General features: G+C 38.2%; 1 protein-coding gene across 1 annotated transcript; it reads left to right on the forward strand.

The window, feature by feature from the left end:
- Positions 1–3821: 3821 nt before the first annotated feature.
- Positions 3822–16670, forward strand: LOC140230699 (uncharacterized). The gene is given in 6 exon segments (XM_072310843.1): positions 3822–4550; positions 4552–4636; positions 6611–6865; positions 7887–7964; positions 11374–11530; positions 16581–16670. Coding segments are annotated over 6 exon segments (1362 nt in total). The 3' UTR covers positions 16639–16670.
- Positions 16671–20925: the final 4255 nt, after the last annotated feature.

Consider the following 20925-nt stretch of genomic DNA (forward strand, 5'->3'; position numbering starts at 1 on the left):
ATGAGAAACTTCTTATGAAATATGAAAGAGCATGTAATTCTATGAGGAATTCAATGTTTATTTGATGAAAATTGGTTTTGAAATGGCTGAGATATCCAAAAAAGAGTGATTCTAATAAAGTGTGGGACCCACACTTCCTTTACTTTGCTTTGTTTTACTTTGTTTTTGGATGTTTCAGTCATTCCAAACCCGATTTTCATCAAATAAACTTTGAATTCCTCTTAGAATGGTATGCTCTGTACTATATCATAAGTGTTTTCTTGGTATCTCGCAAAAAGTTAAAAGCCCAATTCTCATCTCCACCAATACTGTACATAGATGTTGTGGTCACAACACTGTGCGTTGTTTTGGTCACGACACTAATGATTGATTTTCAGCAATCTTCGGTGATTCTAAAGTATTTTAAAAGATGGAGCCATGAGCTTTTCACCCATATACATTGTATTGCTGCATACTTAATTTCTAAAGGTTAAAATAATACATGTGAACGCACCTTTCTTTAAAGAAATAAACTTATCTGTTTAACACACACTGTCATCCCAAATACTGGGACCTCAGTACTATATGAACTAGTCAAATTATTTGTGATAATTATTACAGTAGTAAATTACAACTGAAAATTTAAGACTGCTAATGTTTCTAGTAATTTTCGCATTGTGCATAACGTACATGCATTTGTAAATTTGCCAATTAGTAATCATTTATATTTCACATACTATATATATTTGAGATAATGATAATTTGCAATAAATCAAAGAATTTTTAATCATACTTTTGTGTCATAAATGTGTTTCTTCACTGGTATCAATGTCATAAAGAAGAGAAAAACAGAAACAAGTTCTTTGTCAGATTCTTACAAATACAATGTAATACATCATGAGAACTGAATGCTTGAGTGATGAGTGATACATAGCAAGCGTAGATAAATATGATATTTTAAAAAGGCTCACTATCAACACGGGGAAATTATAATATCCACAAACTAACTTAATTTTCAGAACATAGCACTTATAGTGTACAGTCAGTGCTTTGCTTTCTTGGGACATCCTTATACGGTATAGAAGTACTTAATGCCATTTCAAATGACAAAATTCCAATCGATGTGACTACACTTTCGAATTCACAGTCAAACAAATATTCCGTGTAAGAGCAGGGCATCAAATTTCAACCACTAATGGGCGTCGTGCACAAAACGTAGCTGTGTTACACATTTATTTCGTTTTGTCACAGAATAAAAGTCATACGATTCACGAGTACGATACGATTACACAACTGACAAACTTTGGATCTGAAATAAACAAGCGTGTTTATTCTGAGGCTATTGTGATTTATTTCGGATACAAAGTCTGTAAGTCGTATAGTCGTGAGTCGTATACGGTAATGCGGCGGGCTCAAGCCAACTCTAGGCAAGGGAGTGGAGTGTTAAAATATTTGCCCAAGCTTCCTCAAGAGGTGAATATAATTGTAATACATGCATCGATGTGGTGGAAGATCGTTCATTAGGACCTACGAGGCTACGGTGCAACTTTCAGTTAGTACAATGCAACATAAGTTGCATTGATGTTATAGATTATTGTAGTGCATGAGAAGTACAGGTCAAATCGAATTTCCTGTGTTTTGAGCACATCATTATATCATATTTATGATGGAAAAATTTTAACATTTGAGTCAGTTTAATCATTTACTGCATTGTGAGTGTATGATCAAGCTCAATAAAGATTGAAACCCTACGAGTTAATTTGTAACGAGGCTGGTTGCAAACAATGTAATATAAAAGAACAGGGTCTTTCCAGTTCATAGTTAATGAAATCTGCAATCCTAGATTGAACTCGTGAAAAAGTTCATTTGTGTTAGATATCCTGACCATGCGTTTTCAAGAAGAAGATGAAAAAAAAAATGAAAAGATGAAAAGATTGGCCCCAATTTGGTCTTTTGGTACCCCCCCCCCCCGCTCATGCCCCTATCTGCCTCAAACTCGGAACTACAGTCATTAATCTAAATTACACTAAGCACCATATAGCACCACCTGTCGTCTGTGCTACAGGGGGCATCCCAGCTGTGGGGGAACGATGCTAATCAAGTTTGTAGTATCACCTATAAGATTATGATACCGCGCATTTGTGGCGTTATTCCGAAGGTTCGTTAATCCGAAAATGAAATAGGGTTCGTTATTCCGAAAATGAAATAGGGTCCATAACAAACCCTTCAGAATAACGAACTTTGTTTCATTTTGCGGATTAACGAACCTTCGGAATAACGAACCTTATTTCATTTCGGATTAATGAACCTTCGGAATAACAAACCTTATCACATTTTCGGATTAACGAACCTTCGGAATAACGAACCTTCGGATGAAAGAACCTTCGGAATAACAAACTGTAACCAAACTAGTTAATCACTTTATTGTGAGAGTTCTTTGTGACAGCTATAGCACTCACACAAGCATTCTCCTCGCTTTCTCGTCTGAACAGTATCTGAGGAGATTCACAAAAAACAATTCCACTTCTTTTATGGTTTGGAACATTTCCCAAAGTGAATTGCCAAAACAAAGTTACAGTAAAAATGTGCCGAATCGATCGTCAGCAACTTCTAAGTTTTACATTATTCTTATAAAGGGAAAGTAAGGAGGAAAGGACCTGAGCTCAGCGAATCAGTATTATCTTCTCCCAAAGAAAATAAGACAAATAGCATATAGGTTTATAAAAAGAAAACCTACTTCAAGCAAATCAGACTGCATGCCTGATTATTTCAGTGGGAAGAGCGAAAAGTTTGATATGACCAAGGAGGTATACTCGCCTAGTACCTCCTTGATATGACACTGTATGATTACCCCAAGTAAATTCTTTCAAGTTAAAGCAATTTAGAAGTGCCCAAATATTGATAACACTCCATTAGTTCAGTCTATATGAAGGTTGAAATTTCCTACTCACACACACACACACACATGTATATATATATATATATATATATATATATATATATATATATATATATATATATATATATATAATATATATATATATATATATATACAATGTATATATATATATATATATATATATATATATATATATATATATATACATACATAATGCAACGTGGAAACGCTGGGACTTCCAGTGTATAACATAGCATACCTGCAGTACTAGAATAAAAATTAAGAAGAATATGCCTAAACAAAAATCGTGTAATTGGTACTTGTATTGTAGATTGCCCTCTTGGCCGACTCGAAGGGAACACTTCTTCAAACATGTAGATTCGGTGAAGGATTAATGATAGACACGGTGAATGTTTGCGGAAAGTCGGACGATCTGTTCAAACTCTATGAATTTTCAAAGTTCCATGTATCTACAGATTATCGGAAGATTATTGGTTTGTCTGCTACGGCTTTACTTGTGTGTGTGTGTGTGTGTGTGTGTGTGTGTGTGTGTGCCCTTGTTATGCACACTATTCAATACCGAGTAGTGCTTCTATTCTGTCTAGGTTTCGTTGTATTTCGATTCATTTCAATCACATCCTTCCTTTCAAAGTGACCTTTGATACCAATGTTGTGTATGTGCTTTATACGCACATACAGAGTTCGGTCAGTGTGAAGGGCATAGTGCGAAAGGAGCAGAAAGTTAATCCATGATATCTATATTAAATAAGGGCAGCCCAGAGCCTGTGTGCAGTGTGTGTGTATGTGTGTGTGTGATTGCGTGTGTATGTCATTGTTCATCAAATCGATTTGTGTATCATTTTGCCTTTGATAGTCTCAGCGACATTGTAACGGCTCAAATTGTAATCATTCGTCTAGAGCCTCAGCCAGTTACCCATCAAACATGCTCCGAGTAATCCTCTTCGTCTTCGCATCCGGGCTCGTTATGCAGGCCCCCGTCACCCAACATCTCATTCTGAACATGGCCTGCAAGCGGCTCGACTATGACGACAACGTCTGCTCCGACCTCAGTAAACACCCCGACGCGGAGGACGCCATCCAGGCCGAGGCGTCGCGCATCATGATCTGGGACTCCGTCTTCGCCGACATCCCTGGCGCCGTGTCGGCGCTCATTCTCGGCGCACAGAGCGACAAGGTCGGGCGAAAGCCGATGATGCTCATTCCTGTAGTGGGCGTAACCCTGCTCGTGTTCATCCGCCTACTAGGCTCCTTACTGCCGAAGGTCTCCATGGTGTTTCTCTTCACGAGCTCCCTGGTGGTTGGTCTCAGCGGTGGGTTCGGCACGTTTACAACGGCCTTGACCAACTACATCACCGACAGCACTCCCGAGGAGCAGCGCACCGAGCGACTCGGCAAGATCATGCCTTTCATATCGCTTGGCGTGATTGCGGGCTATACATTGTCTGGATTCTTGACCCAAATATTCGACGCTACCGCCGTGTACTTCATCGACTTCCTCATGATGATCAGCGTGGTCTACCTCGTCGTCTTCCATTTGGAGGAACCCTCCCGAGTGGCGGACGAGTCGTCTGACAACGATGGCCGCATCAAGGATAAGCCGATTGGTGTGGTGGCGTCAGCACGCGAGAACCTCACGGCCGGCGTTAGTGTTTTTCACCTCGCAGAAATCGAGGAATGCCAAGTTACAACTAGCCGTGCTGACCTTCATCAGGATGGTCGGAATGGCCATTGTCATTGGTAAGATCAGATATCTCGGATCTTTCGTGACCAATTTCTCTGTGAAATAACCTATTTCATAAAACAAAAAGATATGTACTAATTCCGATCAGAATGACCGGCTTTAGTTTATACTAACAGCCATGTTCAATAAATTTGGTGTAAGTTCTGATTCATCCAGATAACGTTCAATAAAAGTACGAAATGAAATCAGTTCATCTGGACTTACTTCACTTCCAAGAACGGTTTCACGTCCGATCCTGGACGCTTCATCAGCTCATCTGATTTGATGGCGGGAAGACGTCGTTGCCAATTGGCGCAGACGCACAAAGCGACGTTTGTCGGAGCCAGTCGTCGAGGAATTCTCCGGATAACAAAGGTGTACACCCGGGAGAGGTTGTGTCGCAGTCTCCCAGCCCTTATTAAGGATGGGGTTTTAGGAGTTGACGTAGACGGCTTCCGGACCCCCCCCCCCCCTCGAACCACCGAAGCTCCTTGTCTAAGGGTGCGTTTATCAACTCTTGTTCTCGGCAGAAACAGGTTTTCCGAACAGCTTTCAAGGAATTTTTACGAGTTGATAAACGCAAAGCTGTTTTGAAAGCCCTTTCGGAAAGCCTTTTCAAAAGCCGCAAATTTGTGGCTTTCCAAACAGGTTTCCTAAACAGGTTTTCAGAAACCTGTTTGTGAACGCCTTTTGAAGTTGATAAACGCAAAGCTGTTTTGAAGCGGCTTTGTAGTATTGTACTGCAGTTACGAATTTACAATGCACGCCTTATGTGACCTCTTCTCCTCGGGTCGAATTGCGCAATGCAGCTGTGCAGTGACAGGCCAGTTATCGTGTTCGCGATGAGTTGATAAACGCAACTATTTTGGAAGCCGTTTCTTAAGGGCTTTGGAAAGGGCTTTGGAAAGGGCTTTGGAAACGGCTTTTTGAAAGCCGTTTAAACAGGGGAAAGTTGATAAACGCAGTCTCGGTTGCACACATCTTTGTCTTTGAAGTTATGTTTGAATGTCTTCATGTGTAGGTTAAGACGGCCGAATCGTTGCCCAATGTACCTGGTCTTCGATGTTGATATAATTGCTTATACTGTGTAGTGGCTGCTTGGCCGGTTCCACCAATTTAGTTCTCTCGGCAACACAACCTCTCCCAGGTGTACAACTCTGTTATCCGGAGAATTCCTCGACGACTGACTCCGAACAATAACGTCACTAGTGCGTCTGCGCCGAAGCGTCTAGGATTTGACGTCATCGTTCTCAGAATTAAAACAGTAAGTCCAGATGAATTGATTTAATTTTGTGAATTGATTTAATTTTGTACCTTTATCATCAATCATGTTAAATGTAAGACAAATGTTATTCCAGACTCCAACAAAGGCTTGTTCCTGTAGCCAGAAATACTTAAGATCGCAACAACCACAGTGTATTCAAACCAGATCCAAAGTAGGATGTATTTGAAATGCGCTGAGGAACTGCATGTGCATGTAACAGCTTGCTACCAGGTCATCAGAGGTAAGATATCATTATACAGAAGTGCATCATGTACTTGGCCTGTAGTCTAAAATACGGAATTCAGTTCGTATACATTAGTTCTTGCTTGGTCAAGCATCTGGTTGACAAGAACAACCTTTCTTTACACGAATGCATAGCATTTGAACTTATTACTCAACTCTATCGCAAACTACTGATTTCAACATTATTATGTGTTATATCATATCTTAACAGAAATTGTTATATCGCATAGTTCCATGATTAAATGTGCTCACATAATAATCATTGTTCTAAAGATCTCTATATTAAAAAAAAAAAAAACAATCTCTATCAGTAAAAATCTCATTTTCCGTTTCTTTGCGTAAATGGATTAAGCGCCCTGCTTGCTTTCTTTTGAGATTTTATTTTGTGACAATTTTTTTTTTTTTGCGTTAGTGGCATTGCCAATTTGATGTAAGGCATCACTAGATACCTAACTCATCAATCGCCTTGACCTGTTTTGTCCAGTCGAAGCGAGCCTCCTGAGGCTTTACGCGAAAAAAGCCCCGTTTCTTTTCACCCCGACAATGTCCTCGCTGCACACCGCGCTGAAGACTAGCCTTGGTATCGTGGGTCAAGCCTGGGGCACGACATTCTTCTTCCGGGTCGTAGGCGAGAGATCGATACGCAACGATTTCATCCTCCTCCAGATTGCCTTTTTGGGGAGATGTACCATCAGTATTATCACGGGCTTGGCTTCGTCGTCCGCCATACTTTGGTTTTGTGAGTTTTGCGATTGTCTTTACGGACTATTCTGGCCAGTGTGGTATAGCAAAATGACAAAATAATTAGCTTGATTTGATTTATAATGTATATTGAACAGATTGTTCTAACCAAATGGTTTTAAGCGAACCAAACAATATCTGAATTCAGGCATCATAGTAATTTAGCAGTGAAATATTTGATCTGGCAGTTCCTTTTTGTTCAGAAATAAGACTCTTGTAACTTACTTCCTTTTGTTTCGTCGTCGGAGATTGTGAGTGTACGCGAGCAGCAATAACAGCAACAAACAAAATAGACTTGGGGTCCTCTGTGTGACACAACCTTCTTTTCGTGGATGAGATATGATGTTAAAAGAAATAAAAAAGGGAAAAAGAAAGAAAAAAGATATGTTTTTTTTTTTTCAAAACCAAGAGTCCATAGAGCTATGTTGATGCCAGCAAAGGAGTTGGATATGGTGACAAAATGACGTGACAAATTTGTCATTAACAATGGAGAATATATTTTGCTATAACAGGCGTAACTTCATTGTTTGGATATTCACTAAAGTTGATTACGGTGCAGAGATTAACAAATATCGGTAATCCGTAATATATTACTGCATGGGTGTACTCCCCATCAAGTCTTTGATTGTTGAACAGTTTATAGTGACCTGAAGTGGACACTACTCGATCACGTCATTTCTCTCACAACTATAACATGACACCCGAAATACTGACAGTACTGTCCATGTGTACCGCATGGAGAGAAAATTGATCACACTAAAATACTTATCTGCATTGACAGCTGGTTATAGCTGACACCGAAAAAAAAAAATCATTTTTATGCCTGTTTCATATATTTCTCTGATTCTCATTTTGTCATGATCATAATGATATGTTATGGTATGATTAAGAAGTATCGTGCATGAATTGCGCCTGCTTGGGTGTACAAAATTTAATGTATGATATTTGTTCGTACACAACATAACATAAATGTTGTTCTTGTTATTGCTCTATTTTGAATATTGTTTCTAATCTGTCAGCAACCATCTTCGTAATGTTTTGCGCTCCCGCACAACCCGCTTCAATAGTATCAAAACTCGTCAGTCCTCGACAAAAAGGTAAGAATTTATGGGTATTGACCGGACTTGATAAAGATGGTTTATATTTATTATCTAGTTCAATAATGCAAATTTCGACTGTGAAAACGACTTATACATTGCCTACGCCAACAGACATTCAGTAATGAGTGCTGTTAGACATAGACATCATTTTCGTGCTTGTTCAGTCCATATGTTATGTTAAATTTGTATTTTGAATTTCAATTATGATTTGCTTTACGTGGCCGTTACAGTGGTAACCTCGGGACCGATAGCTTAAAGTCACCCACCCACCCCCCCCCCCAAAAAAAAACAAAAAAAAACAAAACAAAAACAAAAACAAAAAACAAAAACAAAAACAAAAACAAAAACGCCTATATACAGTTGGCAACAAGCATGGTGCCTTGCCTACAGGGGCACTGCAGGTGCTGCTGTCAGCCTGTCAGGGGACTTGAACTAAGGACCTCGTGATTAATAGCCCATGAATTTATCCACTGAGCCAGGACAGCTCCTTGGACCAAATTCCTATCATAATGGATTCAATTTAAACTATATACATGTATATACCTTCGTGAAAGTTGGGCCATTGTGTCTCGCGTAACTTTGTAACGGATCATGTCTTGTATACGTCATTTCATAATAGTGTCGCACAGTTACATGGTTGTAGAATGATGACGTATTGCAACTGATTGACAGGTTGCCCTATTATACATTGACGTAAATAAGCACCGAATGTATGACAATATGTCAATCCAACAACTCGACGCAAGAACTTCATTACATAATGTAATTTGAATATTAAAGTACACAGTACCCGCTGCATGCAATACTAGTATAATGATTACTAGAACCATCTCTGGGTGTCGGCAGATGCTCTGTGGGCTAGTGGATAAGACACCTGTCTGATGATCAGGAGGTCGTTGGTTCGAATCGAGCCCGAGTATACTGTATGCCCATGATTTTTAATCCGTATCAGGGCAATTACCCCCGAGGGCAATTAACCCCCGGCTAAATACTGGTTAGTGGTAAGGTTAGAGTAAATATTACCGGGGTTAGGGTTAGGTTTAGGGTTAGGAGTTTGGGTTAGGGTTAGGATTAGATTCAGGATTAAGATTAGGGCCAGGGGAAGGGTCCGGGGTAATTGCCCAGGGGGTAATTGCCCTAGACCATTTTAATCATGGCTACTACTAAAACACCGATTGATTCGGTGCTTATTTACATGGACGTATATAGCTCAATTTGTCAATCAGTTGCCATAAAAACAATTCGACGCAAGAATTTCATTAATTTTGATGATGAAGTAGTAGGCTATGGGATTCTGATAACATCGAAGAAGCTATTTCGCCACATTTTCAATTCATAGTAAGGTATTTCGTGGACTAGTAACTTTTGTCCACAGTGAATTCATTGCCTTTATTGAAATGGATGAATTGAAATCCATGCTTGGAAGACAAGAATCATGCGTAATGAAAATAAAAATATGAAATATATATATATATATAAATATATATATATATATATATATATATATATATATATATATATATATATGTATGTATATAATGGAATGTATATCATATCATAAGATTCATCAGAATAATCATTATGTTTAATAACGTAACATTTTGGCCGATGACGTTTTTCGTCTTTTTTTTTTTAATTTGTCATTTCGTTTACTTCATTTCCAGTTATAATAAAAGGATTTCAAGGGAACATTTCCAGCGTTATTCTTCTCAGTAATTCAATTTTAGATATCTAAATGTCAAATATTTGTAGGTGTGTGTTTCCAATTAATTTTTAGCATAAGTATATATGGTAGAATAATGTGGATTTGAGAAATTTGAAAATAAGTGAAATCAAATCAAATAAAATGCATGATTGGATGAAATTTCATTAAAAAAATCTCTTTATCGATTACATTGCTTTTCGATACATTCTGGCCCATCAAAAAGAGCTTAGGCAGTAAACAAGAACTATGCGCATAATTATGTATATATATGTCGTCGGTCTTATGCCAAAAGGGCCTTAAAGAACTTCCCCTGTTATGCCAAAAGGCCCTTAACGCTATAGGCTTTGTACACTATTAGTGCCCTTTTGGCATAGCAGGGGAAGTTCTTTAAGGTCCTTTTGGCATAAGGCCGAAGATATATATATTTTTTTTTTCTCATGACGATAATGTAAGAAGGAAACCGATATTGGTTTCTCTCCCTCTAAAGTCTTTTTTTCTTTCAAATTATATATTATTTGTTCTTTTCCAATCACATCATACAAAATACATCAATTCTCTTTGGTATTACTGTCAGCTGACTGTTGAAATATAAGGGAATAATAGTTTTAAAGAAATAATGTATTTTCATTTTTCAATAATGCATGCCAAATATATCTAAATGAAATCCATCTATTAACTAACTTTACTACCCTTCCTAACCATATAATATACTACTTTAATATACACTACCCCCCCCCCAAAAAAAAAAAAAAATAGATGGAAACCCACTCCGCCCATTATTAATTACCCATCCTTTCCATCCCACCCTACCCATTACAATTTTACTATTTTACCACTCAAATACCGTCGTTGTTATAAATAATAAAAAAGAGAAATCATAAAACTACTTAAAACTCTACCTGTCAGAAAGAGATATCAGGTATCGTCGTTATGATAAAGAAGTGGAACACAAAAACACCTGCGAATGAAAGATATTATTTGTAATGTTCAAAACGCTCCCATTACAATAAATGTAAACCTAATTTATTTCTTTTAATGGAGATTTTCTTTTCTTTCTCACAATATGTACCTAATATATTTTTCAATTCTACCAATGACGGTAATCTTAATTGTAACCTTGCTTTATATATAATAAATGTGGTTACCAAAATAACTGTATTGCACAATTTTACTCCATGAGACCTCCCTTGTATGCCCTCGTGTATATCTTGCCATATACACTTCTTAATTCTGCTATCTCAAAATACTCAATCATATCCTGCCAAAATTCTTTAGTTTTAACGCAATTCCAAAATACAAATAAGTTTCTGAAATGTGACTACAAAAAGAACATAATTTATCAGCAACAAAGCAAAATTTTAATAAGTGCCCCATAGTATGAACCGCTCCATGAAATGATTTCAGTTGAAATTGTCTAACATCTCATCTCCAATATGCGTTGAAATTCTATAGGCCTCATGAAAATAGCTCTCAAACTTTTTTCAGGAATATCAAATTTCTGATGACCGTCTCTAATTTCTAGCAATATAAATTTTGTAAACCAGACACAAAATGTGCATAAATTACTTCCGCGCGCGCAAACACACACACACACACACACACGCACACATACATGTACGTGCTCTCTCAAACTTACCCCCCCCCCCCCCCTTTCCCTCTCTCCCAAGCTCTATATATCTCTTTCTGCCTTTCTTCCTGCAGGAGCGTTCACGTCGCTCGGTACGTTCCTGAACACGCTGGCCGTACCCGTCACCAGCTTCATCCTCAACAACATCTACTCGGCGTCGGTGCAGACCCGGCCAGGCCTGGTGTTCTTGTTTATCGCCGTCGCTTATGCGGCCATTTTCTCAGCACTCACGTGGGTCCATATGCCTTTGATGTGATCCCTTCCAATCTTCACATGATAACGTGTGCCAAATAATTAAGCCTACCCGCTTTTTGTCAACCTCATCTCCGATAATGAAAATGGTTCCATGAGTCATACAGCCCACGAGTTATAGGCCGACTGCTCACGAGTCATACAGTCCATGAGTTCGACACTAGGCAAATGTTAATAATAATAATGATATCAATAATAACAATGATGATGATGATAATAATAATAATAATAATAATAATAATAATAATAATAATAATAATAATAATAATAATAATAATAATAATAATAATAATAATGATAATAATGATAATAATAATGATAATGTCTTATTTACCCAGGGTATAGCCTCTTCAGTGTTGCCACTGCTCTACCAGAGAGCCCAGCTATTATTATTACCCTAGCATTGCCAGGTACCCATTTATACACCGGGGTCGAGAGGGACATCTTTAAATAGTGGGTAAAAAACATCTTGTCCAAGGACGTTACAAGCACTATGGGCGGGATTCGAACTCGGATCATCCGATCGGGAGTCGAGAGTCTTATCCACTAGTATGCCACAGCGCCCATAAGTTCGGCACCAGGCCAAAAAAAAAAAAGAAAAAAAAAGGGGGGGGGGGGCTCATGAGACCGACACTACGCAAAGAAGGCTCACGAGACCGACACGAGGCAAAGAAGGGTCACGAGACCAACAGGATGAACAGCGTCATGTCATCTATATGTCAACCACAAGTGTGTATCTGTACAAGGTGTTGCATTAAAGTCATAAAAGGTGAAAAGGGAAAATAAAAAGAATGACGTATGACTTAGTTAGCTCTATCATAACGACATCGTGCTAATTTTAATAGGCCCTCCCCCACTCTAGCTAGAAGATGATAATTTTCCCCTTTTTTTCATCGCTCCACTTAAGTATTAGATATCCTACTCGACTGCTTTGAAGTTGTAGAGCCAATTTGTCTTTGTAACTATAATGTATGAAATTCAATTGATGATAACGTTTTATATTGCAGCGATAGATCCTCGATTTTGTTGGCTTGTGTTTGTAATATGATTATTCTTCTCAAAGCGGTAAATTGTCAAAGGAATTAAACTGTTTTCATGGATGCAATATACATTTTCTTTTCCTGAATCATAACAAATACCTTAATAGGCGATTGACTTACATGTATTTTCTGTGACTTCATACACACCTTCGCTTATTACTACAACAGCAGGTGTGCCCTGTGACATTGATCATTTTGTGTAGTATTTCCTTGTCTTAACCTAAACTTGATTTCCCAACTGGACGTTTTTCTAGTAGGCTGAACTGAATATGCACACTATATACATACATATATATATATATATATATATATATATATATATATATATATATATATATATACATATAGGTATATATTAGACTGTAAGATTAGACTGTAATTATTAGACTGTAATAACCGTGGCTCTGCACAGATTTATATATATATATCATTATTTTTTTTTTTTTTTTAAGGGAGGGGGAGCAAGAATACCTAAAGGTAATGTCGAGGAGTTAACTTGCAAACGACGGTGCTTTTGCATTTTAAGAATTGAAGTATAAAGATCAGCTGCACACTTGTAACGATTTTTCATTTTCACTTTTGCACAATCACTCACACACCCACACACAAAGACAGATCTTGAAACTTCCAGGGAGTGAGGTAGGGCAACTGACGCGGTAACACCCCAGCAAGTCCCCTTTCCCATTACTCATTTCTTCTTTATGCCACTTTCAAGACACCCTATACAACTACGTGTATACGCAATCTTCATTGGTTTATAGATGGCGCTGTTCATCCTGTCAGTCTCGTGGGCCCCTTTGCCTAGTGTACAGTCTCATGAACCCCCCCTCCTTTTTTTTTTTTTTTGCGTAGTGTCGGTCTCGTGGGCTTTAATTGTTTGCGTATAGATAGTGTCGGTCTCGTGAGCCTTTTTGCTTAGTGTCGAACTCATGGGCTTTAATTGCCTATTGTCGAACTCATGGGCTGTATAACTCGTGAGCCTATTTTACTTGATGTCGAACTCGTGGGCTTTGTTCATTTAGTGTTGAACTCGTGGGCTGTTAACCAGTGGGCTGTATGACTTGTGGGCTGTATGACTCGTGAGCTGTATGACTTGTGGGCTGTATGACTCGTGAGCTGTATGACTTGTGGGCTGTATAACTCGTGGGATATATGACTCGTGGGTGTCGGTCTCGTGACATGCATCATTTATATCGCTGTATAATCCCGCACCCATGCTCCCATCACCAAGCATTGTTGAACGCTTCCGTGTCGATCCCATTCGCTTTGAAGTTAGTTTGGTAGACTACTATGGAAAAGGAAGAAGAACAACAAGAAAAAAAGAGGAATCGGCTTATCATTATGTCAAGTATTCATTTTCAATGTTCATAAAAATCGATTCAAACATTTCATTTATATGTCCATGTTCCTTCTATTCTCGAGACAATTCCGTTTGTAACTTTGGTCAACAACGACGATGCCATTTCCAGCGGCTTGAAATACATCAGAGCTACAGTTTCATGTCGACAGAATATAGTTACCCAACATAGATAACATCAACACTGATTTAATAGATGAAGTAGAGAGTCTAGTAAAGCATGATGACTTTCCATTGATTTTTGTGTTACAAGCGTCATTATAGTGCAAAGCTAATCGTGATAATAATCATCTGCCTTTGTCATTTGTGGCGTGTCCATGTCACGTGATCACAAGCGTTAACAATAGATGTGTGTGTGTATATGAAGAGTACCGACGTGATGTCAGGTGCGCGCATAAAGATTCGAGCCGGGTGAGGTTGTTCAGAATCAGTTCAAATGGCGATGCATGGCTATGATATCACACTTCATACGATGTACTGGGAAATTCCCCGCAGCAACCCCAGACGTGTACATCGTCGAGAGCTGCGGAAACCTATTTTGTAAGACCAGGCGTCCACTAGGGCGTGGACAAGACGCGGACAAGACCCGCAAAGCAAATTTGGTATTCCGCACTCGTTCGGCAACCTGTCCGCACGTTCCTGAAAGTGTCCGCTCACTGTCCTAAACAGTCATGTCCGGGCGTTTCCGCACCTTCGGGAGAGAGAAAATATCCGCGTTCAAATTTTGATTTTTGAATTTTGAATTTTGATCGAGACCAAAATTTGGACCCGCGGTGTGGGGAAGCTTCGCGAATGAAAGCGGAAGACACCAGGAATGTTTTAGGACAGTGCGGAACCGATGCTGATCTATATATGCAAGTGTCCGGAGCCGATGCAGACATTTTGTGATCAAGACATGAAAGAGTCAACACGATCCATGAGCGGAAGGATTTTGAAAGTTTAAAAAAATAGATCAATGCAGCATCATGTCAATGAAACTCAAAAAGACCAATAAGGGAGGCGAGGTCCCCATGCAAGCCCCACAGCCAAACCTCTCTTCCACTGATTAGGGAAAGGTAAATATCAGCATTTCCCAGTCCCAAATGAAGGAAGCAAAACAGAAGGCAGTGGATATTTTGCCAACAGTAACTAGGAAAAAGAGGAAGCAGCGCTCTCCGCTCCGAGTAAACTCTGGGAGTTTTTTGCGTTCTTTTCAGAAGTCATTTTCATTTGAGGGATTTTTGATAGTTGCCATTACATCGTATACATAGTGCATCGTTTCGTTCGCTTTAAATCTGACCGTCCACCTCAAACCCCACAAAAACGGAACTAGGTCATTTTATATATATATATATATATATATATATATATATATATATATATATATATATATATATATATATATATATACATACTATAATACAAGTATAATAATACTAATAAATTTAGACCAAAACGTAAACAAAATCATATCAATCATTATACTTTATTGTACTAAATACATTGAGTTAAAATATATTTCTTTAAACTAGCTTTGAAAGAAAACAGAGATGTTCATGTTTTTAAGGAGTCGGGTAAAGCATTCCATGTATCAGGTCCGTGATGCCTCACTGACTTGTGAGCTATAGGTGCTATCTCAGCATCTCTCACAGCTGGTATTTGAAGCAATAGGGCAAAGCGAATTTCGGCTGGTGTGACCTCCATGACGGCTAGCAGTCAAATGAGAAAAATCGAAAGTCGGCTCCCAATTTACAACTTTGCCCTATTTCCTCATACTGTCCGCATATACTCTTGCTGTCCGCAAGTCATCCTGATTGTCCGCGTTCATGATTTAATCATTCCTGGTGTAATCCTAGATGTTTCCGCGTTGCCCGGCTACGATTAGCATATTCCGGGGTATTTCGCGCTCTTCCGGAGTGATTCCTAGGACACTCCTAGGAATGTCCACAGTCAGTCCGCGGAAATTTCGCGGATATTCCTAGGAATGTCCCAGGACAAGCCGATTCGCACACTTTTTCCGCGTCTGACGCGGACAGGATGCCGAAATGACAGAATTTGCTTCCGCAACCCTTCCTAGGCTTGTCTGCGCCCAAGTGAACGTCCGCCCTTAACAATAATGTTCCATGCCGGGGTCCATTAGCCATGCAGTCATCGACACTCCATTTGTCCTTTTTTTTTCATCTATTTTTTCATATGCTTATCTAAGAGGCATGATTGATTTCGGGAGCATCCTTCTAAGTCTGGTGGGTTTTTGTCCGTAGTGATTGCTTACAATATGATTAAATTATTCGTTTCTCTTTCCTTCTTACAAAAGCAGCACGAAGGAGAATTGAAACCTTAGAAAAGAAAAACACATAATAGATGAACATATTTTTAAAAATTACAAACATCCTTGTATTTCCCATTTTTCGTCGTCTTATCCCGTCACCTTTATGTTCTTTCTTCCGTCTACTTCTCCTGGGGTAGAACATATGCTGATCTATATGCTGTTTTATATCGTTTGAAGTGATTGGTGATATCGAGATAGCCAAATAAACAATTACCATGTACATAATGTACCGGCTTATTTAATCTGATGTGTATGATAAATGCTGCCAGGCACCGTTGTATGTAAATCTGTTTCACCATTATGTCGTCTTATTTCACTCTACAGATACGTAGTGATGTTTACGCTGGACAGGCAAGCCAAAGATGAGAAGAAAACGGAGTGAATGGTGGACTAAATGCTGAAGATGGTTTTTTTTTATCATTCAAAAGACCAAGAAAATAATCATTTCAAGAGTTTTGTCGTGAAACGGGTAAAGCGCCATTTTGAAACATTACCGTAAGTGCAAATAAGATATTTCCAGTGATACCTCATTTGTTACACAAGGAGTATTTTTGAAGTTATGATTAAAGAATATCCCATGGTTATTTTGTTTGTTTTTAACATGTTTAATCGCAAATATCTCAAATAGACAACAACGGAGTTAACTCCTTTTGCGAACAAACTCTTCATAATCACGTGTACTATGTACAGTATAAAGGCAAGGATAGTAGGTTCTTATACAGTACCATAGAGATGTAAGTACACCATTGCACTTATAAGTGTGTTTAGCATGATAACCTCCTTCAGTCCTTGTGTGCTTTAAATAAGTTATGTTAAAACAAGATCACAGATCTGTGACGAATGAATGTAACAGCACAATACAGAATGATTTAGTGTTGATGCCGTTCTATGCGACCAGGGAGGTGGATGCGACTTTCACGGATGCCTTATCTCAAAAGACTTTTGTACGAAACATTATACATGTAAATGTGCTCGGTAGTTTTAACTATGTCTTTTCATCTCAGCGATCCTGAAGGTGTGAATGGAAGATTGGACAAGTTAATTCGTTTGTATCAAATTGTTTATAATAATCTGCGCACTCCACTGAAATAATCTCGCAGTCTTAATGCGCGTTTGTAGATCTGTATGATGATCTCAATAATTTGTGTTTCTCATACATTCCAAATAGTTAAAAACCTGGACGCTTTGAAGCACATTCACTTTTGGGTTTGCCATCGGATCTAGTTACATTGATTGTCTATAAGAGGAAATGTAGGTGAAGTAAACTTTGCCCTTGTACAGTCTGTAGTATTTGTATGTGCCCTTGTACATAACATGTTGCTTCGTGACTTTCTCAAGACAAGAGTCCTAATCTGAACCACCATGTCATGTGTGTGTGTGTGTGTGTGTGTGTGTGTGTGTGTGTGTGTGTGTGTGTGTGTGTTTTACCTTTATTTATATCAAATTGAAGATTGAATTTGATATGATGGTTTTGTCAACATCGGAAGATATGTATGTATATATTTTTTGGTCATTCATATGGAAACTGCGCAGAAAGAAGTTAAGTTAAATTATGAACTTCATATTTCTTGGCCAGACCGATGTATACTTGCAGATTTGTGAACTTTAATGCAGTACAGTGGACTCCCATTATAACGAAGTCCTCGGGACCAGCAGTTTTCTTTCGTTGTATTGAAATTTCGTTATAACCGAACAAATAAACAATAAAAATACATAGAGTGGATAATGTGGCGGCCTTAATTTTTACTTTCTTGTAACCGGAATTTTGTTATAACCGTGTTCCTTATAATGGGAGTGCACTATATAGCAAGGTATCATTTATGGTTATGAGCCACACATTTGAATAAATATCACAGGATTTATGAATAGAATGTTGTTTGGTCACAATTTCAAATCATGTGGTCACAACTCCATGCATTTGGTCACAACTCCGTGCATTTGGTCACAACTCCGATGATAATGATGTTGCCATAACTCCATGTGATGTGAGCATAACTGTACGTTGTGGCCACGACTCTACTGCTCTACTGATTGAGTATGCAGTCTTCAGTAATTCCAAGAGTATTTAAAACCCATAAAACTTAAAGCTTTTCACTGAGATGCATTGTAATGCTGCATATTTAACCCGGAAATGGTAAACATAATGCATGTGAATGTGAATTTCTATTTAAAAAAAAAAAAAGGAAAAAAAAAATAAACTTATCTGCTTTACACACTGATAAGATGTCATCTCAAATACTGGAATCTCAGTACTATAAACAAGACAAGTTTTGGTTTGTTTGTTTTCTTGTTGTTTTGTCAGTCATAAAGACTGAGAAAATTTAAGACTGCTAATATTTGTAGCAATCTGGTATTGTGCATAACGTACATTGTCATGTACATGTATTTGTAAATTTGTCAGTAATCATGTGCATGTAAATGTATTTGTACAAAAATAAATTAAAGGTTTGCACATTCACATTTTTGTGTCATTCAATATCTTCATTCACTGGTATTAATGTTATTGATTAAAAAAGAAAAGAAAAACATAATAGCACCAACTTTACGGACTCAAGTGATTGGAAACAATTCTTTATTATCCAATTCATACAAATAGCTCATGAGAACTGAATGCTTGAGTGATGAGTGATACATAGCAAGCGTAGATAAATATGACATTTTCAAATGGCTGACTTGTGGAAAATGACCCCCCCCCAAAAAAAAAAATGACAAAAATGACAAAAAAACAAAACAAAACATGATAATGTCCACAAACTTATTTACTTTTCAAAACACAGTACTTAGATATACAGCCAATTCCTTGATTGCTTTCTTGGTACATGTATGCATCCTGGTATAGAGCAAGAAGTGCAATGTATATATATACAAATAATAATTGTCATTTCCAATAATAAAATTCCATTTAACGTGCACTATTCTTTATAATTCATGGTTAAAAAAAAGTATTCTCCCATGAAAGAGCAGAGGGCATTAAATTTCAACCATTTGATGGATATTGTGCACAAAAACCACATTTTCATTTTGTCACAGAATAAAAGCTTCATCAAACATAAGTAGACCATTTCAAGAAAATATTCACATTACATAGGCACCTTTGAGACACTGGTTGTTCCCGACAACTAGAAAATTTCTCTTGAGGCTTGCCTTGGCATGCTTACTGAACGTGAGCTGAATAGCTACTACAGATGTACATGAAGTGCCACTAAAATATCTGTGTTTAAAGGGACTGTACAGTACTGGTTGAGGTGGGGATTCATGTGTTGAACATTCCTAAGTGAGATAATGAAAAGCCTCTTATGAAATATGAAAGAGCATGTAATTTTAAGAAGGATTCAACGTTTATTTGATGAAATGGCTGAGATATCCCAAAAAGTGCTAACAATAAAAGGCGACATGCCACAACTTTATTAGGATCACTTTGTTTCACCTTGTTTTTGGATATCTCAGCCATTTCAAAACCGATTTTCATCGAATAAACTTTTGATACCCCTTAGAACTGCATGCTCTGTGACATCTCATAGAGTGGTTTCTGAATATCTCGCAAAACGTTAAAGCTAAATCCTCACCTCGACCAGAACTGTACACACCCTTTAAGCAGGGCTCGACACTAACGGTGGCCCGGTGGCCCGGGGCCACCAAAATTGAAAGTCGGGCCACCAAATTTCCCAAAAGGGCAAATTTTTTGAAAAGTACGTCAATTAATTCGTAACTTTTTGCGCCAGAAATTAGCAGTTATATTTGTTTAAAGGATGGATGAAAAGGACTGAATGAGTGCCTGAGAGTGAGTGTTGCGAGTTTGTTGAGGTTTATTTATGAGCAGATGTATGTCCAACTTCCAATTCTTACTACGACTGGATAAAACTTAGATATTTGACTCATTAAAAAAAACAGGACTTTTAATGTTTTTTATTGTTTTTTTTTTTCGGGGCCACCAAATTTTTCTCTCGGGCCACCAAAAATGTGAAATTGAGGATTTTGGTGGCCCCATCGGGCCACCAAACAAAAAAGTTAGTGTCGAGCCCTGCTTTAAGGATAAAATAACAATTTGAACACATCATTAGTCCAGTCTACAGTACAGCTACTTCATGATAATTTCTGATGCGGCAAATTTTCACCAGTCTTTCCCGTTGTAAGGATATGTATGTCATTTATATCATCTTGCCTGTGCACTCCAATCATGACGTTAAAACACAGCATGCTCCCATTTGAATAAACCATCCTCAATTCAGGCGAGGCACCCTCTATGGCAGAACCAGCAAAGTTTTACAGAACTTTCACCCGCCACTGGTGATTGACAGATTTCATGAAAAAGACTAAGCTAATGGCTTGGGAGTGGAGTGTTAAAATGTTTGCCAAAGTTTCATCCAGAGTTGAATGTACACTTGTACACCATGTATCAATGCTGTGGAAGATCATTCAGTACAACACAACCAAAAATATTAAAATTGCAATATCGTCGGCCTCATGCCAAAAGGGCCCTAACAGTGTACAAAGTCTATGGTGTTAAGGCCCTTCTGGCATGAGGCCGACGATATGTGCTCGTGCATTTACACATGAAACAAATAAGCAAACTTATTGTTGGGAGCATTTGATCCCTTTCTGCTGTATCCTTCAATAACTATTAGAGCTGGCTAGCCAAGCTTCAATCCTTGATCATGTAAATGAACTT

Source organism: Diadema setosum, chromosome 1 (genome assembly GCF_964275005.1).
Source record: "Diadema setosum chromosome 1, eeDiaSeto1, whole genome shotgun sequence".
NCBI lineage: Eukaryota > Metazoa > Echinodermata > Echinoidea > Diadematoida > Diadematidae > Diadema > Diadema setosum.